The sequence below is a fragment of the Gymnoscopelus braueri genome, assembly GCF_963280865.1.
Source record: "Gymnoscopelus braueri genome assembly, chromosome: 16".
NCBI classification, from domain to species: domain Eukaryota; kingdom Metazoa; phylum Chordata; class Actinopteri; order Myctophiformes; family Myctophidae; genus Gymnoscopelus; species Gymnoscopelus braueri.
The window spans coordinates 49,601,533-49,619,524 of record NC_137616.1 but is presented as its reverse complement, the minus strand read 5'-3'; the positions used below and the strand labels follow the sequence as shown (position 1 = coordinate 49,619,524).

General features: G+C 44.4%; 1 protein-coding gene across 1 annotated transcript in view; it reads right to left on the bottom strand.

The window, feature by feature from the left end:
* nbas (NBAS subunit of NRZ tethering complex) overlaps nucleotides 1-17,992 on the bottom strand; it is a 245,306-nt gene that overhangs the window by 125,788 nt on the left and 101,526 nt on the right. Inside the window, exons 27-30 of the mRNA XM_080452909.1 lie at nucleotides 13,063-13,125; nucleotides 9,003-9,125; nucleotides 8,742-8,844; nucleotides 3,971-4,048 (exon numbers count right to left, since the gene is read on the bottom strand). Of these exons, the coding sequence (XP_080309035.1) occupies nucleotides 3,971-4,048; nucleotides 8,742-8,844; nucleotides 9,003-9,125; nucleotides 13,063-13,125 (367 nt within the window). The remainder of the gene's footprint in view (nucleotides 1-3,970; nucleotides 4,049-8,741; nucleotides 8,845-9,002; nucleotides 9,126-13,062; nucleotides 13,126-17,992) is intronic.

Sequence of the window (17,992 nt, the reverse complement as noted above, 5' to 3'; positions counted from 1 at the left end):
TGTTACATGCTTTATTTTCCTGTTTTAGCACCTTCTACAGGCTGACAAGGGAATATCACCTTATCTGATTATTGGAGGTCATCATGACCTCAGGTCCTTTGATCAGTAGTCCTCTAATCAAGTGTGCATCTGCTACACCTTGTGGTAGTAATCAAGGGGGATTAGCCACACATTAGCCACACCCTTAGACCTAGCAAACTGAGAACTGCATTCAGACCTCAAGGAAGCTTTGTTTGTGAGTAACCTTAGATTGTTAGTTCTTTTGTTTGTTAAAAGTTATTCTTCTAAAAAAGAGACATTTCATGATGATTCATTGTATGTTGCATTTGATGTCATAATTCATTGTAATATTTGTCAGTTAAAATATGACGTGGTCATTTTCTGTATTTACAGTTTCACACTCCAGAATCTTAAATAAACGGACGTGACAATTCACGTTCAAACTAAGAAGAAGAGTGTTTATGCTGTCTGGGAATGCGCACACACACATACGTGCTCAGGTTCCAGAATAGTGAAAAAACAGCATCTCAGCGAGGTCTCCACAACAGTCATCCTCGTGATCAAGAGAAGTACTCTTCATAACCTTTCCAGCTCAACCCAAGCTACAAGATGAACGCTACTCCACACACAGAGGAACAGCAGACGGCTCCTGGAGCAAACGAGACTCTTGTTACAAGGTCAGCAGCCAGCATCTCAAGCTCAGGTTCGAGCAAAATATCTTCTGCCACCATGGCAGCAGTTAAAGCACGGGCTAAAGTGTTGGCCGCACGTGCCCGCACAGTTTATGTTGAGCAAGCAAACAAACTGTTATTAGAAAAAGCTCGGATAGATGCTGATCTTGCTACGCTGAACCTAAACGGAGACATTGCAGCAGCAGAGGCAGAGGCTGAAGCTCTTGAGGAATTGGAGAGATGCTCCAGGGGCTCCAGAGCACCAGGCATCGCTGCGCTTCCATCCCAGTCTGCACAAGAAAGAACCAGTGAGTACGTTGAATGTCATTCTAAAGCATCCAGTGCGCATAACGAACTCACTGAACATAAAGTATTCTCAGAGGTGCGTCTTCAGCCTCAGCAACACAGTTCTACTGCCCCTCAGCAACACGGCTCTGCTCTATTCAACAGTGTCCCGCAGCAACACAGCTCTGCTCTATTCAACAACGTCCCGCAGCAACACAGCTCTGCTCTATTCAACAACGTCCCGCAGCAACACAGCTCTGCTGTATTCAACGGTGCCCCTCAGCAGCACAATCCGGTTGTGTTTAACAGTGCTCCTCAGCAAGGCGATCCTGTGTTGCACAGTGTCACTGCAGACTTTGCCAATAGTCGCTTCAACAGCACTCAACCACAAATCTCACCCAGCCAGCAAGCGAAACCACTCTACTCCGCTCACAACCAACACACTACTCATACTCACTCTGGGGACCATACAGGGTTTGGTGATATCGCTAAATTCCTCGCTCGACGAGAATTACTGAGCTCCAGTCTTACCAAGTTTGACGACCGTCCTGAAGGCTTCGGGTTATGGAAGTCAAGCTTCCTGAACTCCATTCAAGGAGCAGGACTTACCTGCAGCGAAGAGCTCGATCTGCTAACTAAGTGGTTAGGCCCACAGTCATCAGCACACGTCAAGAGGATTCGAGCTGTCCACGTCAACGACCCGGCTCTAGGCCTGAGAAAGGCTTGGTCTCGTCTTCAGGAGTGTTACGGGTCACCAGAGATGGTCGAGAAGGCTTTCTTAGACAGAGTGGAAAGTTTTCCAAGGATCACTAATAAGGATCCCCAGAAGCTTCGAGAGCTTGGTGATCTGTTACAGGAGATCGCATCAGCGGGGCATGAGGGCAATCTACCAGGGCTGACTTACCTGGACACCGCTAAAGGCTTGAATCCCATTGTGGGGAAGTTGCCATTCAACCTCCAGGAAAAATGGATCTCGAAAGGGAGTGATTACAAGCTACGCTACCATGCACAGTTTCCACCTTTCACCTACTTTGCCGACTTCGTTTCTAGAGAGGCCTACATCCGCAATGACCCAAGTTTCACTCTCTTCTCTTCAGATGCTACATCAGTGAAGCCAGACAATGCAGTGAGGCAGATGAGTAACTCCAGAAACGTAGTCACCTCACTCAAGACAGAGGTCTCTTCTTCGTCTGAATCCGACACTACAGAGACTCCCAGGGCTAAATTGGATGTCAATAAGCAATGTCCGATCCATAAAAAGCCTCACCCCCTTAAATATTGTAGAGGGTTCAGATCCAAGGCCATCGAAGAACGCAAGGCCTTTCTCAAAGAAGCTGGCATATGCTTTAGATGTTGCTCTACAAGCAAGCATGTCGCCAAAGATTGTAACATTGCTGTTCAATGTAAAGAGTGCAGCAGTGACAAGCATGTAACAGCTCTCCACCCTGGACCAGCTCCATGGTATAGCCAAACCTCTGAGTCAGAGGATGGCGGGGAGGAGAAGGGTGAGCCATCTCCTACTGTTAACTCCAAGTGTACGGAAGTCTGTGGAGAGAACAACAGCCCAGGCTCCTGCTCTAAAATATGCCTCATTACAGTGCATCCCAATGGACAACCAGAAAGGTCAGTAAGACTCTATGCTATTCTCGACGACCAGAGCAACCGGTCTCTCGCTAGATCGGAGTTCTTTGACCTCTTTGGCCTCAAGGGCAACGATGCTCTCTACACGCTCCGGACGTGTGCCGGTATCACTGAGATGTCTGGAAGGAGAGCTACGGGCTTCATCGCGCAACCCTTAGATGGAAGTCTCAGCGTCAATCTCCCGACTCTCATAGAGTGCAACTACATCCCTGAAGACAGGACAGAGATTCCTACTGCGAAAATAGCGAAGCATCACACTCACCTCCAGTCCATTGCGAAGCGCATTCCTCCACTCGATCCAGAGGCTCAGATCCTACTCCTGCTTGGGCGTGACGTCCTACAGGTCCACAAGGTGAGAGACCAACGCAACGGACCTAATCACGCACCATATGCCCAGCGCTTGGATCTCGGCTGGGTCATCGTCGGTGAAACCTGTCAAGGCGCAGCTCACAAACCCAAGGATGCGAGTGTGTTCCGCACTCACATTCCTGAGAACGGGCGCCACTCTTGCTTCACGCCCTGCACAAACCATCTCACTGAGAAAGAGAACCTCACTGTGAGCAGTCAAAGGTCTCGCAGTACAGCTTGCTCATGTTCCGCCCCATCACTGAGATAGTGATGCTCATGTTCCCTTAAGGTTACATGGACTGTGCATGTGATTTTTTGTCTTTAATAGTGGTATTGCATACAATCCCAGGCAGGGAGTGTCATGTTACATGCTTTATTTTCCTGTTTTAGCACCTTCTACAGGCTGACAAGGGAATATCACCTTATCTGATTATTGGAGGTCATCATGACCTCAGGTCCTTTGATCAGTAGTCCTCTAATCAAGTGTGCATCTGCTACACCTTGTGGTAGTAATCAAGGGGGATTAGCCACACATTAGCCACACCCTTAGACCTAGCAAACTGAGAACTGCATTCAGACCTCAAGGAAGCTTTGTTTGTGAGTAACCTTAGATTGTTAGTTCTTTTGTTTGTTAAAAGTTATTCTTCTAAAAAAGAGACATTTCATGATGATTCATTGTATGTTGCATTTGATGTCATAATTCATTGTAATATTTGTCAGTTAAAATATGACGTGGTCATTTTCTGTATTTACAGTTTCACACTCCAGAATCTTAAATAAACGGACGTGACAATTCACGTTCAAACTAAGAAGAAGAGTGTTTATGCTGTCTGGGAATGCGCACACACACATACGTGCTCAGGTTCCAGAATAGTTACATAGATCTATATTCTGATAGTAATCATTGCTATAGAGTGTTTGTTCAGTTACAGAACATACATTTACTGAGTGAGGGAGGAGTGGATGGGTGGATGGATATAAATGTACTGTATGAAGTTGGGAGGAACAGTCAGAGTCCGACGTACCTTTGAGCAGTGCATGAGCTGGCCTGCCAGGCGGATGTTTTCCACACGGCTGGAGCACAGCAGTGATTCAACAAAAACCTGGAGCGGCAGAGAGGAGAGAGAATGTTTCATTAGAACCAGCAGAGAGGAGAGAGAACGTTTCATTAGAACCAGCAGAGAGGAAAGAGAAGGTTTCATTAGAACCAGCAGAGAGGAGAGAGAAGGTTTCATTAGAACCAGCAGAGAGGAGAGAGAAGGTTTCATTAGAACCAGCAGAGAGGAGAGAGAACGTTTCATTAGAACCAGCAGAGAGGAGAGAGAAAGTTTCATTAGAACCAGCAGAGAGGAGAGAGAACGTTTCATTAGAACCGGCAGAGAGGAGAGAGAACGTTTCATTAGAACCAGCAGAGAGAAGAGAGAACGTTTCATTAGAACCAGCAGAGAGGAGAGAGAACGTTTCATTAGAACCAGCAGAGAGGAGAGAGAACGTTTCATTAGAACCAGCAGAGAGGAGAGAGAACGTTTCATTAGAACCAGCAGAGAGGAGAGAGAACGTTTAATTAGAACCAGCAGAGAGGAGAGATAACGTTTCATTAGAACCAGCAGAGAGGAGAGAGAACGTTTCATTAGAACCAGCAGAGAGGAGAGATAACGTTTCATTAGAACCAGCAGAGAGGAGAGAGAACGTTTCATTAGAACCAGCAGAGAGGAGAGAGAACGTTTCATTAGAACCGGCAGAGAGGAGAGAGAACGTTTCATTAGAACCAGCAGAGAGGAGAGAGAACGTTTCATTAGAACCAGCAGAGAGGAGAGAGAACGTTTCATTAGAACCAGCAGAGAGGAGAGAGAGAACGTTTCATTAGAACCAGCAGAGAGGAGAGAGAACGTTTCATTAGAACCAGCAGAGAGGATAGAGAACGTTTCATTAGAACCAGCAGAGAGGAGAGAGAACGTTTCATTAGAACCAGCAGAGAGGAGAGAGAACGTTTCATTAATAATAATAATAATAATAAACTTTATTTGTATAGCACCTTTCATGACATGAAATGCAGCTCAAAGTGCTTTACAGAGCAATAATACAATTACAGTTAGAACCAATTTAACACATTGGGTGCCAAAACCGTATATATACGGTTTTGCGCATACTAACGTTGAGTGCCAAAACCGTATATATACGGTTTTTGGAAAAAAAAAAAATATATATATATTTTTTTTTTTTTTTTTTTTTTCCTTCACAGCAACAGGAAATATCACTCCTACAAGATTTAGACTCCAATCCACCTCCTGGTTAACTTATGACTTCAAAAACCTGTATCTCGGCTCCTGTGCACTTTTTTTTTTTACAATGTTAATTTAACTATTTTCAACTGGCTGCAACTATGGAATGGATTTCCGAATGTTTTAAAAAAAATTCCCCCGATTGTACGAGACCTGTATGTGTGTAATGAGGGGATCACCGTGAGGACGGTGATCACTGAAAATATTTTGTGACTACTTGAAAAAGGTTCAAAATGTTTAAAAAGTCCTGGCACTCAAAGTATAATATTTTAATAAACCTCTGGCACCCAATGTGTTAACAATAAAGCAAACAAAGATAAAATAAAATAAAATAAAAGCAAAGGCAAAAGCAAAGGCATAAAACAACATTAAAATAGGGAATACAGTGAGGAATTAAAAATCAACCAAAGAATCAGCTAAAAGCAAGAGTGAAGTAATAGGTCTTGAGCTGTGCTTTAAAGCTATCGACAGAGGCTGCCTGTCGTAGGTGTAATGGGAGTTTATTCCACACTGTCGGTCCGTAAAAGCAGAATGCTGCTTCACCGTATTTTTTATATGTCATTGTAGGCACCTCGAGCAGGTCAGCACTTGAAGACCTGAGGGCCCGGTTTGGAACATATCTCTCTAGGCAGTCAGAGAGGTAGGTAGGTGCCAGACCATTTAGAGCTTTATAAACTATTAAAAGAATTTTAAAATCAATCCTAAAAACAACCGGGAGCCAGTGTAGTGAAGCAAGAACTGGAGTGATATGTTCTCTCATCCTGGTTTTAGTTAAAATTCTGGCTGCCGCATTTTGAACAAGTTGTAATCTGTCAGTTGTTTTCTTTGGCAGGCCAGAGTAGAGTGCGTTGCAGTAATCAAGCCGAGAGAAAACAAAAGCGTGGATCAGCGTCTTTGCATCGTCTAACGACAGATAGTCTCTAATTCGCGCAATATTTCTAAGATGAAAGAAAGCAATCTTGGTGACATGATTAATGTGTGTATTGAAATTCAATTCAGAATCGATAATCACCCCCAGGTTCTTTACTGTGGTGTTACTTTCTACAGCCAGGTTACCAAGTCTACTTGTTATTGATTCTCTCTGCTCACTGGAGCCAATTATGAGAACTTCTGTTTTATCCTCATTTAGCTTAAGAAAGTTCTCACTCATCCAGCATTTTATACTGGACAGACAGGTCAACAATGGGTCTAGAGCGCAGGGGTCGTCTGGAGCTACTGAAAGATACAGCTGGGTATCATCAGCATAGAAATGGAAGTTCACTCCGTGATCGGCGATGAGTTCTCCCAGCGGTAGTATATACAGGGAGAACAATAAGGGACCCAGAATTGAGCCCTGTGGAATACCAGAACAGATGTTGTGTTTGTCTGAGTCAAAGTTAGCTAGACTGACAAAATAGCTTCTGCCTGTTAGGTAAGAGTGAAACCAAGACAAGGCTGTGCCTGACAAACCAATCCAGTACTCCAAACGTTGTAGTAGAATTGTGTGATCAATCGTATCAAAAGCAGCGGTTAAGTCAAGAAGTAGGAGAACAGATACATTTTTGTCGTCAGCGGACACCCTTAGATCATTAATTACTTTTACAAGTGCTGTTTCTGTACTATGACCTTTCCTGAAGCCAGATTGGAATTTGTTATGAACCTTATTGTTCTGTAGGAACACATCCAGTTGATGAAAGATAGTTTTTAGAACCAGCAGAGAGGAGAGAGAACGTTTCATTAGAACCAGCAGAGAGGAGAGAGAACGTTTCATTAGAACCAGCAGAGAGGATAGAGAACGTTTCATTAGAACCAGCAGAGAGAAGGGAGAACATTTCATTAGAACCAGCAGAGAGGAGAGAGAACGTTTCATTAGAACCAGCAGAGAGGAGAGAGAAGGTTTCATTAGAACCAGCAGAGAGGAGGGAGAACGTTTCATTAGAACCAGCAGAGAGGAGAGAGAACGTTTCATTAGAACCAGCAGAGAGGAGAGAGAACGTTTCATTAGAACCAGCTCACATCATTGTGATAAGTCTAACAGCAGTGGTGGAAAGTAACTAAGTACATTTACTCAAGTACTGTACTTAGGTAAATTGTTTTGGTATTTTCACTTTACTGGAGTATTTCCAGTTTTCAGTACTTTTACTTCTACTCCACTACATTTCAGAGGCAAATATTGTACTTTTACTCCACTACAATTATTTGAGTTACTAGTTACTTTTCAGATATAAATCATTCTATTATAAAACACACATTAACCACTTTAGCCCTATTTAATACATAGGCTATTTGAAAATAGCAGATCTACAAGCTCATGAGCTTGTAGATCTGCTATTTTCAAACATTTTGGTACTTTTTTACTTGTAACAGAGTATTTCTATATTGCAGTATTGATAGTTTTACTTAAGTAAAGCATTTTAGTACTTTTTCACCACTGCATTTAAACCAGCTCACATCATGGTGATAAGTCTAACTGTAGAGTGTCGTGTTCTTCCCTAAACCTGCTGTGGATGACAGATGTGTAAAGTTCTACAAAGACAAGAAGACAATGAAACAGATGTGTAAAGTTCTACAAAGACAAGAAGACAATGAAACAGATGTGTAAAGTTCTACAAAGACAAGAAGACAATGAAACAGGCCACGCTCCAACATGAATTATCACAGCGGAACAAAGTTTTATTATTTCTGCGTGAGAGTCAAATGAAGAAAAGGACAAAGTCAAGCGTCTAGCAGTGTTTGATGTGCAGCTGAAATGGTTTAGTGAGAGAGCATCAATAAAACACTGTCAGCTCTGATGCACAGTTAGCAGAACACGTTCACACACCACTTTATCTCTCTGTTCATTAAGCTTCATTACAGACGTGGAAATGAAGGTTGTGCAGCACACTGTGAAATCCTAAGTGTTTGTTTCACTCAGAGAGGGTGTAGATGGAACCCGAGATGGAGCAGTGAGGGTCCATTTGGCAGAGGTGGGAAACGTACTCAAATGTTTTACTTAAGTATAACTATCAATACCGCAATGTAGAAGTACTCTGTTACAAGTAAAAGTCCGGAATGAAAAATTGACTTGAGTAAAAGTACAAAAGTATTGGTATCAAAATGTATTTAAAGTACCAAAAGTAAAAGTATTAAAATGTTTTAAAAAAGCAGATCTACGAGCTCACAACGCGTCGCAGCTTGTAGATCGGCTATTTTCAAATAGCCTATGTATAAAATAGGGCTAAAGTGGTTAATGTGTGTTTTATAATGTAATACATTTATATCTGCAAAGTAACTAGTAACTAAAGTTTTCAAATAATTGTAGTGGAGTAAAAGTACAACATTTGCCTCTGAGATGTAGTGGAGTAGAAGTAAAAGTATAGACAATTGGAAACACTCCAGTAAAGTAAAAGTACCTCAAACTTGTACTTAAGTAATGTACTTGAGTAAATGTACTTAGTTACTTTACACCACTGCCGTTTGGTTCCATCTGAACAGCTCTCAGAGTGAAACGGATGTATGAAAAAAACAGTGAGGGCTTTAGGACCATGCTCTTCACCTGGTGGCAGGTCTCTGGGTTCAGACAGGTGTAGACGTTCTGCTGCATGTCCTTCAGGTCCTGGAGAAGACCTTTCCACACTGTCTCACTGACCGGAGGGTTTCTGAACACACACACACGCGCACACACACATTAATAATCCTACATCCAATGAATTTTTGTACTGTATACAAAAGTGTGTGTGTGTGTGTGTGTGTGTGTGTGTGTGTGTGTGTGTGTGTGTGTGTGTGTGTGTGTGTGTGTGTGTGTGTGTGTTCGTACTTGCGTCCGGTGTGGCGACAGAGTTTGACCATCAGGTGGTGAGCCTCCTCTTCACTGTTCTGACTGTTCTTCACGAAGGAGATGGGCTTCTGAAGACCATGTTTCTCCAGGACCTCTACCACACTGCACCCATCACCCATCACCCATCACACACACACACACACACACACACACACACACACACACACACACGATATACATCATCATCCAGTAATATATTGCGTCCACTGCTGTCCATGGTTCTATAGTAACTGTAGCTGCTGTCCATGGTTCTATAGTAACTGTAAACGCTGTCCATGGTTCTATAGTAACTGTAGCTGCTGTCCATGGTTCTATAGTAACTGTAGATGCTGTCCATGGTTCTATAGTAACTGTAGCTGCTGTCCATGGTTCTATAGTAACTGTAGCTGCTGTCCATGGTTCTATAGTAACTGTAGATGCTGTCCATGGTTCTATAGTAACTGTAGCTGCTGTCCATGGTTCTATAGTAACTGTAGCTGCTGTCCATGGTTCTATAGTAACTGTAGATGCTGTCCATGGTTCTATAGTAACTGTAGATGCTGTCCATGGTTCTATAGTAACTGTAGATGCTGTCCATGGTTCTATAGTAACTGTAGACGCTGTCCATGGTTCTATAGTAACTGTAGCTGCTGTCCATGGTTCTATAGTAACTGTAGATGCTGTCCATGGTTCTATAGTAACTGTAGACGCTGTCCATGGTTCTATAGTAACTGTAGCTGCTGTCCATGGTTCTGAAGTAACTGTAGCTGCTGTCCATGGTTCTATAGTAACTGTAGCTGCTGTCCATGGTTCTATAGTAACTGTAGACGCTGTCCATGGTTCTATATTAACTGTAGCTGCTGTCCATGGTTCTGAAGTAACTGTAGCTGCTGTCCATGGTTCTATAGTAACTGTAGCTGCTGTCCATGGTTCTATAGTAACTGTAGCTGCTGTCCATGGTTCTATAGTAACTGTAGCTGCTGTCCATGGTTCTATAGTAACTGTAGCTGCTGTCCATGGTTCTATAGTAACTGTAGCTGCTGTCCATGGTTCTATAGTAACTGTAGCTGCTGTCCATGGTTCTATAGTAACTGTAGATGCTGTCCATGGTTCTATAGTAACTGTAGCTGCTGTCCATGGTTCTATAGTAACTGTAGCTGATGTCCATTGTTCTATATTAACTGTAGATGCTGTCCATGGTTCTATAGTAACTGTAGCTGCTGTCCATGGTTCTATAGTAACTGTAGCTGCTGTCCATGGTTCTATAGTAACTGTAGATGCTGTCCATGGTTCTATAGTAACTGTAGCTGCTGTCCATGGTTCTATAGTAACTGTAGCTGCTGTCCATGGTTCTATAGTAACTGTAGCTGCTGTCCATGGTTCTATAGTAACTGTAGCTGCTGTCCATGGTTCTATAGTAACTGTAGCTGCTGTCCATGGTTCTATAGTAACTGTAGATGCTGTACATGGTTCTATAGTAACTGTAGCTGCTGTCCATGGTTCTATAGTAACTGTAGCTGCTGTCTATGGTTCTATAGTAACTGTAGCTGCTGTCCATGGTTCTATAGTAACTGTAGCTGCTGTCTATGGTTCTATAGTAACTGTAGCTGCTGTCCATGGTTCTATAGTAACTGTAGATGCTGTCCATGGTTCTGAAGTAACTGTAGCTGCTGTCTATGGTTCTGAAGTAACTGTAGCTGCTGTCCATGGTTCTATAGTAACTGTAGCTGCTGTCCATGGTTCTATAGTAACTGTAGATGCTGTCCATGGTTCTATAGTAACTGTAGCTGCTGTCTATGGTTCTGAAGTAACTGTAGCTGCTGTCTATGGTTCTATAGTAACTGTAGCTGCTGTCCATGGTTCTATAGTAACTGTAGCTGCTGTCTATGGTTCTATAGTAACTGTAGCTGCTGTCCATGGTTCTATAGTAACTGTAGATGCTGTCCATGGTTCTGAAGTAACTGTAGCTGCTGTCCATGGTTCTATAGTAACTTATGCTGTCCATGGTTCTATAGTAACTGTAGATGCTGTCCATGGTTCTATAGTAACTTATGCTGTCTATGGTTCTATAGTAACTGTAGCTGCTGTCCATGGTTCTATAGTAACTTATGCTGTCCATGGTTCTATAGTAACTGTAGCTGCTGTCCATGGTTCTATAGTAACTGTAGCTGCTGTCCATGGTTCTATAGTAACTGTAGATGCTGTCCATGGTTCTATAGTAACTGTAGATGCTGTCCATGGTTCTATAGTAACTGTAGCTGCTGTCCATGGTTCTATAGTAACTATAGATGCTGTCCATGGTTCTATAGTAACTGTAGCTGCTGTCCATGGTTCTATAGTAACTGTAGCTGCTGTCCATGGTTCTATAGTAACTGTAGCTGCTGTCTATGGTTCTATAGTAACTGTAGCTGCTGTCCATGGTTCTATAGTAACTGTAGCTGCTGTCTATGGTTCTATAGTAACTGTAGCTGCTGTCCATGGTTCTATAGTAACTGTAGCTGCTGTCTATGGTTCTATAGTAACTGTAGCTGCTGTCCATGGTTCTATAGTAACTGTAGCTGCTGTCTATGGTTCTATAGTAACTGTAGCTGCTGTCCATGGTTCTATAGTAACTGTAGATGCTGTCCATGGTTCTGAAGTAACTGTAGCTGCTGTCCATGGTTCTATAGTAACTTATGCTGTCCATGGTTCTATAGTAACTGTAGATGCTGTCCATGGTTCTATAGTAACTTATGCTGTCTATGGTTCTATAGTAACTGTAGCTGCTGTCCATGGTTCTATAGTAACTTATGCTGTCCATGGTTCTATAGTAACTGTAGCTGCTGTCCATGGTTCTATAGTAACTGTAGCTGCTGTCCATGGTTCTATAGTAACTGTAGATGCTGTCCATGGTTCTATAGTAACTGTAGATGCTGTCCATGGTTCTATAGTAACTGTAGCTGCTGTCCATGGTTCTATAGTAACTATAGATGCTGTCCATGGTTCTATAGTAACTGTAGCTGCTGTCCATGGTTCTATAGTAACTGTAGCTGCTGTCCATGGTTCTATAGTAACTGTAGCTGCTGTCCATGGTTCTGAAGTAACTATAGATGCTGTCCATGGTTCTATAGTAACTGCAGCTGCTGTCCATGGTTCTATAGTAACTGTAGACGCTGTCCATGGTTCTATAGTAACTGTAGACGCTGTCCATGGTTCTATAGTAACTGTAGCTGCTGTCCATGGTTCTATAGTAACTGTAGCTGCTGTCCATGGTTCTATAGTAACTGTAGACGCTGTCCATGGTTCTATAGTATAGAACCATGGACAGCGTCTACAGTTACTATAGAATCTATAGTAACTATAGCTGCTGTCCATGGTTCTATAGTAACTGTAGCTGCTGTCCATGGTTCTATAGTAACTGCAGCTGCTGTCCATGGTTCTATAGTAACTGCAGCTGCTGTCCATGGTTCTATAGTAACTGTAGCTGCTGTCCATGGTTCTATAGTAACTGTAGCTGCTGTCCATGGTTCTATAGTAGCTGTAGCTGCTGTCCATGGTTCTATAGTAACTGTAGCTGCTGTCCATGGTTCTATAGTAACTGTAGACGCTGTCCATGGTTCTATAGTATAGAACCATGGACAGCGTCTACAGTTACTATAGAATCTATAGTAACTATAGCTGCTGTCCATGGTTCTATAGTAACTGTAGACGCTGTCCATGGTTCTATAGTAACTGTAGCTGCTGTCCATGGTTCTGAAGTTACTGTAGATGCTGTCCATGGTTCTGAAGTAACTCCAGGGGGTCTGGTGTGAATATTGTCTTGACAGACACCTGAACAGTGTTTGTGTAAAGTTCGGTGCGGGTTGGAACAATGGTGTTCCTCGCAAGTCCGGATGTTACGTTTGTGACCCACCCTCTAGGCAATGTTAATATCTACCAGCCCGGGGATTATGTTTTCACCTGTGTGTGTGTGTGTGTGTGTGTGTGTGTGTGTGTGTGTGTGTGTGTGTGTGTGTGTGTGTGTGTGTGTGTGTGTGTGTGTGTGTGTGTGTGTGTGTGTGTGTGTGTGTGTGTGTGTTACCTGAGATGTTTCTCCAGTTTGTCCACCTGATCGTGTAGTGTTGGTGTGATGTCTGTCTCTGGTCTGTAAGATGTTGACAAAACACACGCACGCACACACACGCACACGCACACACACACACACGTCAATATACTAGTCCTACCGGAAGCGCCATGAAGGACGGCCGCATTCGTACATGCTCCGTAACATCGCAACGTTTTTCCATCTTTTTAGTATTTTTTAGCCTTCTCTTCTTTCCCTACACCGTCGCGTGTCTAAGGAGTTATGACAGACAAGCACTTATGGACATTAGCACAGCGATTACACACAGAATTCCGGACTTTTTTGCTGAAAACCTTCCACTCGGCTGGGTGGGGGGTGGGGTCCCCTTTGTTCCGGCTGGATCAACAAACCCCCGACGAAAAAGACCGTGGCGAAGAGGCACTAGAGCGGGAGTTCTCGTAAGAACAACAAAACGTGGATATAAACCTGCACTGCCTTCAATCCTGCTAGCGAACGTTAGATCTCTGTGTGAATCAAGAACAGTGACCACTATGGACGACTTACTGGCGCGCGTTAAATACAACGCAGAGACGAGGAGGACTTGTGTTGTTGTGCTAACAGAGACGTGGCTAACGGAGTTAGCATCTGATTCTTCTATCACTCCTCCTGGCTTCACCGCGTATAGGAAGGACAGAGATCCTGTACTGAGCGGTAAGCAACGTGGGGGGGGAGTTTGTGCCTTGATCAACAACAACTGGTGCAAAGATGTTAAAATCCTAGACAGTCACTGCTCACCAGACCTTGAACTTTTAATCATAGCCTGCCGTCCTTTCTACCTACCACGCGACTTCAGCATCGTGATTGTAGCCGTTGTTTACATTCATCCTGGAGCTAATAAGGACACAGCTATGAGGGAATTACACCAGGCGATCAGTGCACAAGAAAATCGCCACCCGGACTGCGCAGTCATCTGCCTAGGCGACTTCAACCGGACAGACTTAAAAAAGGTCTTTCCCAAATTCCACCAGCATGTCGCCTGCAGTACCCGTGGTGACAATATTCTTGACCACTGCTACACGCCCTTCAAGGATGGATACAAAGCTCTCCGCCGCCCACCGCTAGGAAGCTCTGACCACGACGCCATCCAGCTGCTACCTGCCTACAAACAGAGGCTAAAAAGGGAGCCGGTCGTTGAGAAGGAAATCCGAATCTGGTCTGAGGACACAGACGCTATGCTACAATCCTGCTTCTACCAGACTGACTGGGGGATGTTTAAGAACGCCGCTGGGAATAACATCAACGAACTCTCAGACTCAGTCACTGGCTTTATCAGCAAGTGCATAGATGACATAGTCCCAAAAAAGACAGTTCGGATCTATCCCAATCAGAAACCATGGATGGACAGCGGAGTACGTGCACATCTGCATGAACGGGACGCTGGTTTCAAATCTGGCGACGTGGAAACGCGCAACACGACGCGCGCGGCCCTAAACAGCGCCATCAGGAAGGCGAAAAAGGCCTACACAAAAAAGATGCAAGACAAACTCAGCAGTGGCGACATCAGGAGCACATGGCAGGCAGTACACACCTTGACAGACTGCAAAACAAGAACCAGAAGCGAGGTGAACCCGCCTGCCTCCCTCCCCAACGAACTGAACACTTTCTACGGCCGGTTTGAGATCAGCTCCAACCGCGGCAGCCAAGCGGGGCCATCAGCAGCACCAGCAGAGGAGAACCCTCCTCTAACCATCTCGGAGAGAGAAGTGCGTACAGCCTTCACACGGGTCAACATCCACAAGGCAGCCGGACCTGATGGGATTCCAGGCCGGGTCCTTAAGACATGTGCAGACCAGCTGGCGGGTGTCTTCGCTGACATCTTTAACCTCTCCCTCTCCCTGGCTGTGGTCCCTGCAGGGTTCAAAATGTCAACCATTGTGCCCATTCCCAAAAAGGCCAAAGTGACATGCCTGAACGACTGGAGACCTGTTGCTCTCACCCCGATCGTCAGCAAGTGTTTCGAGAAACTGGTGAGGGAATACATCAGCTCCACGCTACCTGCCTCGCTGGATCCGTGGCAGTATGCATACCGCAAAAACAGATCCACCGACGACGCTATTGCCATGGCTCTCCACACCGTCCTCTCGCACATGGACAACAAGCTGCTGAAGGACAAATATGTACGTATGCTGTTCGTGGACTACAGCTCAGCATTCAACACCATTGTCCCAGCAATACTTGACAAAAAGCTCAGACACCTAGGGCTACACCCAAGCATGTGCGACTGGATACAGGACTTCTTGTCCAACCGACATCAGGTGGTGAGAATGGGCAGCATCACATCCGACCCCCTGACCCTCAACACCGGAGCACCCCAGGGATGCGTGCTGAGCCCTCTCCTCTACTCCCTGTACACGTATGACTGCATAGCCACACATGTCTCCAACACCATCATAAAGTACGCGGACGACACGACAGTGATAGGCCGAATCGTCAACAACGACGAGTCTGACTACAGAGAGGAGATCAAATCACTGGCACACTGGTGCCGTGAGAACAACCTCTCTCTCAACGTCGACAAGACCAAAGAACTGATCGTGGACTTCAGGAGGCCGCGGAGAGACCATGCGCCCATCCTCATCGACGGTGCTGCAGTGGAAAGGGTCAGCGAGTTCAAGTTCCTCGGAGTACACATCGAGGAGGACCTCAAATGGGAGACGCACTCCACACACGTGAGGAAAAAGGCTCAGCAGCGACTGTACTGGCTCCGCCGCCTGAAGAAGCTCGGAGTAGGACGTCGCATCCTCAGGCTGTACTACAACAGTTCTGTTGAAGGCATCCTAACAGGCTGTGTCACGGCCTGGTACGGGAACTGCACTGCCCGAGAAAAGGTCAGCCTACAACGAGTAGTGCGATCGGCAGAGCGGATAATGGGAATCGAGCTCCCAGCGCTCCAGGAACTGTACAAAAAGCGGTGTGTGGTCAAAGCCAAGCGCATCATCAAGGACAAGCACCACCCAAGTCACAGACTGTTCAACCCCCTACAACGACCGCGACCGGGCAAGGGGCTCTACCGCAGTATCAAGAGTTCCACCACCAGATTTTGGTGTAGTTTCAATCCAGCCGCTGTCAGAATGCTGAATGGGGCATAAGCCTGGATGAGTTCAGCAGCCTGACAGCAGGCGGCGCAGACTTTTCTGGCTCTTCCTGAACACACCTGTGGATTATACCAGGGACAATTACTTGGACTTTAGCCCCCCCTCGGACACACCTGTGGACTACACCAGGTACAAATGACTTTCTGTTGCACTCCCTCATGGAGCTACATGCGGATTACACTAGGGTCAGTCCACTCTAGGTGGACACGCACTGACCTTTTGCACCTTAATCCCTTGTATAACGCACTGACTTTTTTTGGGTCTTTTTATTGTGCTCCTTTTCCTCTAAGCACCTTAACGTCCTTTGTCTATCATGCACAGTATAAGTATAACATGCACAGTATACAATACATTGCTGCTATGCTCAGGCACCTTAGTTTAGTTTTTTAGTTTTTTTTTATTATCTCAGGTAATTTGTAAATATGTAGATAACTTGTCTGGCCTTCTGTTGCTCTCTTGTTTTTGATCTCCTTCCCACCTGCCCCCCACCCTCTTCTTCTCCCCCCCCCCCCCCCCTCTTCTTTCTATGGAAACTAACGTTGCGATGGGAACGATGTACAAAAAAGAATTTCACCCACTTTTTTACCTTGTAAACCTGTGATGTGACAATAAAACTGATTCTGATTCTGATTCTGAATATACACTACACAGTAATGTGTAGAACTACATAGTATTCTACATGGTGGATCTTCTGCAAGTACGTTTTCTACCAACCAACTTATTTTAGACTTTCTCTAAATTGGGATGAAACCGGCTCGTCTCCCTGAAAGTCAACTCTATAATTGACTTTCAGGGAGTTTCAACTCTATAATACTCTCAGTTGGGACGGGGATTCCAGAGCTTAGTGGGGCCTTACACATCATTTTATATTACATTGCTGTTGAGCAGAAACCTTGTATCTGAATATTGAAACTTATTGCATTCTCTACTTCGTTGTACAAAAGTTTAAGGCAGAAGTAGCAAAAATACTAGAACGGCAAGCTCACAACACGACACGACGTGAGCTTGCATTATGTTTTACTACTTTGGAATCAATTTCATGGTGAAAGTGTGTCTGTGGTTTTAATAGATAATTAACCATTGAAAAGTATCAACAGGATCTTGTGACTAAATAACAACTACATTGGATCCATTGGAACACAGGTCATTTTATTCTTCCATTTACTGAAAATAAGGGTTTTGAACATACAAGGTTTGAAGCCGACAACAACGATATTCTAAGCTGGGATGTCAGTTCCAGAGCTTAGCAGGGCCTTACACACATCACTCCCAGAGAGGGAGAGAAAACACAAGGAGGAGGAAAAAAAGAGCCAGAGTAATTATTGAGGACATTTTCTATGCAGCAGCAGAGCATTGCTAATCCAAATCCTGTGGAAATGGAAGCTGAAAGCTCATGTTCATATACGCCCAAAAGACATCAAAAATAATAATGAACACATTCCTACTGGAACAGCTAGAATCACATTCTGCTCTGGGCTACAAGGCTGAGAAGAAATTCACACAAATTGTTCACAATGAAATAAATACAATATTGTTTTGTGTTTGTTTGATGCATTAACTTCCATTCATGAGGAGATGAAAGTTCTTCATAATGTCCTATACCATGGGTCTTCAACAGGGGGTCCGGGACCCCTAGGGGGTCCTCAGAGTTACTACAGGGGGTCCGCCAGATCTTTGTGTGATATGATTTTTTTTTTTTTACATTAACTTTGACTGCCCTTGACTCGATAACGCGTCAATAGCTACTTTGTCCAGTTGGCCGTCGACGCGTTCGACGCGCTGGACGCGCGTTC